General features: G+C 50.3%; 1 protein-coding gene across 1 annotated transcript; it reads right to left on the reverse strand.

Moving 5' to 3' along the window:
• Window positions 1-3,372: 3,372 nt before the first annotated feature.
• Window positions 3,373-4,231, reverse strand: LOC123095019 (40S ribosomal protein S10-1-like). Its single transcript, XM_044516856.1, has 3 exons — window positions 4,209-4,231; window positions 4,072-4,120; window positions 3,373-3,659 (listed from the first exon to the last, which is right to left on the reverse strand). Exons 1-3 carry the CDS (start codon window positions 4,209-4,211, stop codon window positions 3,373-3,375), a joined length of 339 nt encoding a protein of 112 aa, XP_044372791.1. The 5' UTR covers window positions 4,212-4,231.
• Between the last annotated feature and the right edge of the window lie 512 nt (window positions 4,232-4,743).

Here is a 4,743-nt window from a genome sequence, read left to right on the forward strand (position 1 = left end):
ATTAGGAGAATGATGTGATGGACAAGACCCAATCCTAAGCCTAGCACAAAGATCATGTAGTTCGTATGCTAAAGCTTTTCTAATGTCAAGTATCATTTCCTTAGACCATGAGATTGCGCAACTCCCGGATACCGTAGGAATGCTTTGGGTGTACCAAACGTCACAACGTAACTGGGTGGCTATAAAGGTGCGCTACGGGTATCTCCGAAAGTGTCTGTTGGGTTGGCACGAATCGAGACTGGGATTTGTCACTCCGTGTAACGGAGAGGTATCCCTGGGCCCACTCAGTAGGACATCATCATAATATGCACAATGTGACCAAGGGGTTGATCATGGGATGATGTGTTACGGAACGAGTAAAGAGGCTTGCCGGTAACGAGATTGAACAAGGTATCGGCATACCGACAATCGAATCTCGGGCAAGTATAATACCGCTAGACAAAGGGAATTGTATACGGGATCGATTGAGTCCTTGACATCGTGGTTCATCCGATGAGATCATCGTGGAACATGTGGGAGCCAACATGGGTATCCAGATCCCGCTGTTGGTTATTGACCGTAGAATGTCTCGGTCATGTCTGCATGGTTCCCGAACCCGTAGGGTCTACACACTTAAGGTTCGATGACGCTAGGGTTATAAAGGAAGTTTGTATGTGTTTACCGAATGTTGTTCGGAGTCCCGGATGAGATTCCGGACATCACAAGGAGTTCCGGAATGGTCCGGAGGTAAAGATTTATATATGGAAAGTTGTTGTTCGGGTTCCGGGAAAAGTTCGGGTTTTTCCGGTATTGTACCGGGAAGCTTCCAGAAGGTTCCGGAGGATTCCGGAGGGGTTCGGAGGTCCGGAAATTGGTCCACCACGTCCAATACAACAGCATGGGCTGTAGGGGGGGGCGCCCTAGCCTTAATGGGCCAGGGGCACCAGCCCCCCCAAGGCCCATGCGCATGGGAGAGGGGAAACCCTAAGGGGGAGGGCCTCCACTTGACTTGGGAGGCACTCCTTCCCCCTTGGCCGCCGCCCCCAAACCTAGATGAGATCTAGGGGGGCCGGCCCCCTCTCCCCCCACCTATAAATAGTGGAGGGGTGGGAGGGCAGCCGCACCTCAAGTTCTGGCGCAGCCCTTCCTCTCTCCCAAGTCCTCCTCCTCTCCCGCGGTGCTTGGCGAAGCCCTGCAGGATTGCCACGCTCCTCCACCACCACCACGCCGTCGTGCTGCTGCTGGACGGAGTCTTCCCCAACCTCTCCGCATAAGCCGGCTCCCCCTTTGTGTCTAGCCCTAGATATTGTTTCTTCTTCTCTCTCTTGGGGTGCCCTGCCCCTCCTTATATAAGTTGAAGGGGCGGGTTACATGACTAGTCGTAGTAGGATTAGGATTACTCAATTACAAGTGGAGTCCTAGTCTTGCTTCCTTTGTAAGGGAATATTCCTTACGCTTTCCTCCTAAGCCGGCCCACCATAACATGAGCCGGCCTTCTGGGCCTTGGGCCTAGTCTTCTATCTGACCCGCCGTTGGGGTCATCCGTGAGTCGTCAGGCTCGTGAGTCGTCTGACTAGTGAGACACCAGACCCGTGAGTCGCATGTCCTCCGGCGGGTCATCGGTGAAGCGCAAAGTCCGGCCGGGTCATAACGCGGGGTATATCCCCGACAGTCCAGGAGCCAACCTTCCAAGGGAGTAGCATGATGCGTCGTCGCGATGCCTTCATCTAGAGTTGCAAGCCGAAGTTGTGAGCTGCTGCTTTGCTTCCCCACATAGCACGCCTAGGTTCTCCTAACATACCAACCCGAAAGACAAAAACATGATTAGGGAGCTGGTACATCGGAAAAGGAATCGATGCACAAATGACATACACAACTAAAAAAATAAAATCAGTATTTCACATATTATTAGAATTGCATATTAGATGTCTGTAAGATAAGTGTTGCTTCATATAAGATGTTTAGTGATTTAACAATCAGTATGCTGCAGGAAATTTTGTTTGCCATGTCACCCAATGTTTACTATCAAAAATAGAAATTATTCACTGTTAATGCATTTGAGCTATAAGATAACCAACTAATGTTCTGTCCCACTGAGATCATTTTAGCCCTTCACATGATGGTTCATTGTTATCCATGTTAGCACATCAGGCTTGGAGCTTACGTATATAACAAGAAAAGTAGATTAAGCAATGCATCCAGATAACACAAGGAGGCAAGCACTAGTAAATCTTGACTCTCGTGCCACTACATGTACATAACAAGTATTTGACACATTCCTGGAAGCATGCAAATACAGGCAATATTATTTGTCTAATGAAATACATGACATATTCTCATCGCGTATTCTCAAATTAAACACTTGACGGTGGCCAGAGCGAAACAAACAAAGGGAGAGACAAGTCTTCACCTTGCAACAAGGGGACTCATACCCAGCCAAATCGGAACAAATTGAACCCACGACAGCAACTTCTATATAAAACATTTGCTCAAAACGATGCTCAAGAGGAAGACACACTTTCTCAACATTGCATTCCAATCATATAGACCAAATTGCAAAAATAAGAACAGTGGGTAAAATCATAGTCTAGATCACGCCGCAAAAAAACATCAAAATCATAGAACATATAGGTTTCATCATGATTTTAAGAAACTTTGCGCTAGAGAAGTAGGCTTGTAATGCAAACTTTCTACAAATGGTTGCAAAACAAACCACCAACAATCAGAAGAATGAGCATGTTAGTTAGACTATATGTGCCTACACACACAAAATTCAAAACTATAACTAAGGTGAGAGGGGAAAGATATGGGGGCAGTAAGTGTCGACGAAGGACTCGACCATCTCCATCCGCTCCTCCTTAGTCTTCCTCACCCGTGGCTTATTCTCCTGCACCTGCACGCAACACTTCCCCATTCCTTCAGACAACCAGACAAGATGTGCACAATTGCCGTATTGCTGTTCAACGTACGAAAGATGCTTGCCAGGAAGACGAAATCAAATGAATAAGAACCCCACATAAACAAAGAGGCTGAACAATGATTCTACAAAGTATTACCTCCGGTCATAAATAAGTGAACTAAAACCACATCACTTATTTATTAACAGAGGGAATGATATTCAGTTTCTGCAGTCAAAGGAGACCCGTAAACTCATTGCACACAGTTGCAAAAGCACATTATGCAATAGCAATACAGCGTCAGTGTGGGTGTGTGTGTGTGTGTTGCGGTTACCTACAAATCCTACTAAGCGAAGCCGACAGTCAGGTTGTTTGTTTGGTACTTGTCGAACTAAAAATCTAGAGCATAGCTAGATGATCAAGGAGGCTATATTCTCAACAGCAACAGCAACCCTTATGCTCAAAACAGACAGACAGAATGATGGACATATTTAGCTCACCTGGGGCGGTCACCCGGTGGGTCAGAGCCGAAGGGGCGGAACGAGGGCTTGGCAGACTTCTTAAGGGTGTTGGGCATGATCTCAGACGGCAGGTTGAGGAAGGTGCGGAGGAACTCAATGCCGTCGTTGGTCAGGTACCAGTAGTAGTGCTGCCACGAGAAGGTCTCCCTGATGTACTCCTTGGACTTGAAGCTCTGCATGAGCTTGATGACCTCGAGGTTCAAGGCATCGACCTGGGGGTGCTTGGCCAGGTTGTAGTCCTTCTTGGCGTACAAGACTCCCTCTGCACACGCATCACAATAGATTCATCAGTAAAATCATTCAGTCCGTCCAAAGGAGTGGCATTCTTCTACACATCAAAAGTTGAAATTAGCACCAAGGAATTCAGTTAAGATGCTCAGACTACTGTAATAGTCAGTAGAATTCTTCCAGATTGCAGCTTGACATGAATAAGATTCTACAGTTAGGATGTTAGTGGTGTCCAAACTGTCTATGCTCGAACCTTGCAGCAACCACGCATAAGAGCGAACTCGCTGCGGTCAATGGGTGCCAAGAACACTGACGGGGCAACATGGTTAATACCCTATACAACACATGGATCGAATCCTACAGAAGAAGACTAACGAGATGGCATCTGAATTCTAGCCACGGCCGGCGCGGTGCATAAAATGGGCGGGGAGAGGGGAGGAGCTCACCCTGGAAGAGGTACTTGTAGATCTCGCGGCGGTTCTTCTTGGAGATGATCTGCGGAGTGAGACAAGGGAGGTCATATTAGGCGGTTCTATGACCGGGGCAACCAACGGGGAGAGCGGACTCGGCTGGGGATGCTTACCATGGTGATGGGTGCCGGGGGAGGAGGCGGGGGGGACATGGCGGCGCCGCGGCATGCAGGGGAACGCCCTGGCCTCCTCCGGCCCCCTCACGACGCCATCGCTCGCCCGCCACTTGGCCAAGCCCCGCGGGTCGAGGCCCGCGCGCCCGCCCATGTCATCGGGGAGCAGCGCGAGGGGCGCGGCCCCGTAGGCGGAGAGGGAGCAGGGGCGCGAGCGGGTGGAGGGCTCCGGAGGCGGGTGGCGCACGGTCGTGACGTCATGGCTGCGGCGGTGGAGGGAACTCCGGCAACGAAGGACGGGGAGGCGGCGGAGGATGGGACGCTTGGGTTAGATCTGGATCGGGATGAAGTGCGAAGCAGATTTTGAGAGCGCCGATGGGTGGGTGAGAGCGCTAGTGGAGCCCGGGAGCGAGGTTTGCCGGTGGGTGGGTAGGGGCGAGGTTTGCCGGTGGGTGAGAGAGACATCGTCGTCGATCTGGATCAGGGAGAAGGGGAGAGAGAGGCGGTGGCGGGTCTGTTCTCAGGGAGAGGGGGA

This window comes from Triticum aestivum, chromosome 1B, assembly GCF_018294505.1.
Source record: "Triticum aestivum cultivar Chinese Spring chromosome 1B, IWGSC CS RefSeq v2.1, whole genome shotgun sequence".
In the NCBI taxonomy this organism is placed as follows: Eukaryota; Viridiplantae; Streptophyta; class Magnoliopsida; order Poales; family Poaceae; genus Triticum; species Triticum aestivum.

Bases quoted from the DNA above. Each gene is read 5' to 3' on its own strand.
- LOC123095019 (XM_044516856.1), bottom strand. The intron at 3,660-4,071 runs GTGAGCTCCTCC...ATGCGTGTGCAG, and splicing joins CTACAAGTACCTCTTCCAGG to AGGGAGTCTTGTACGCCAAG.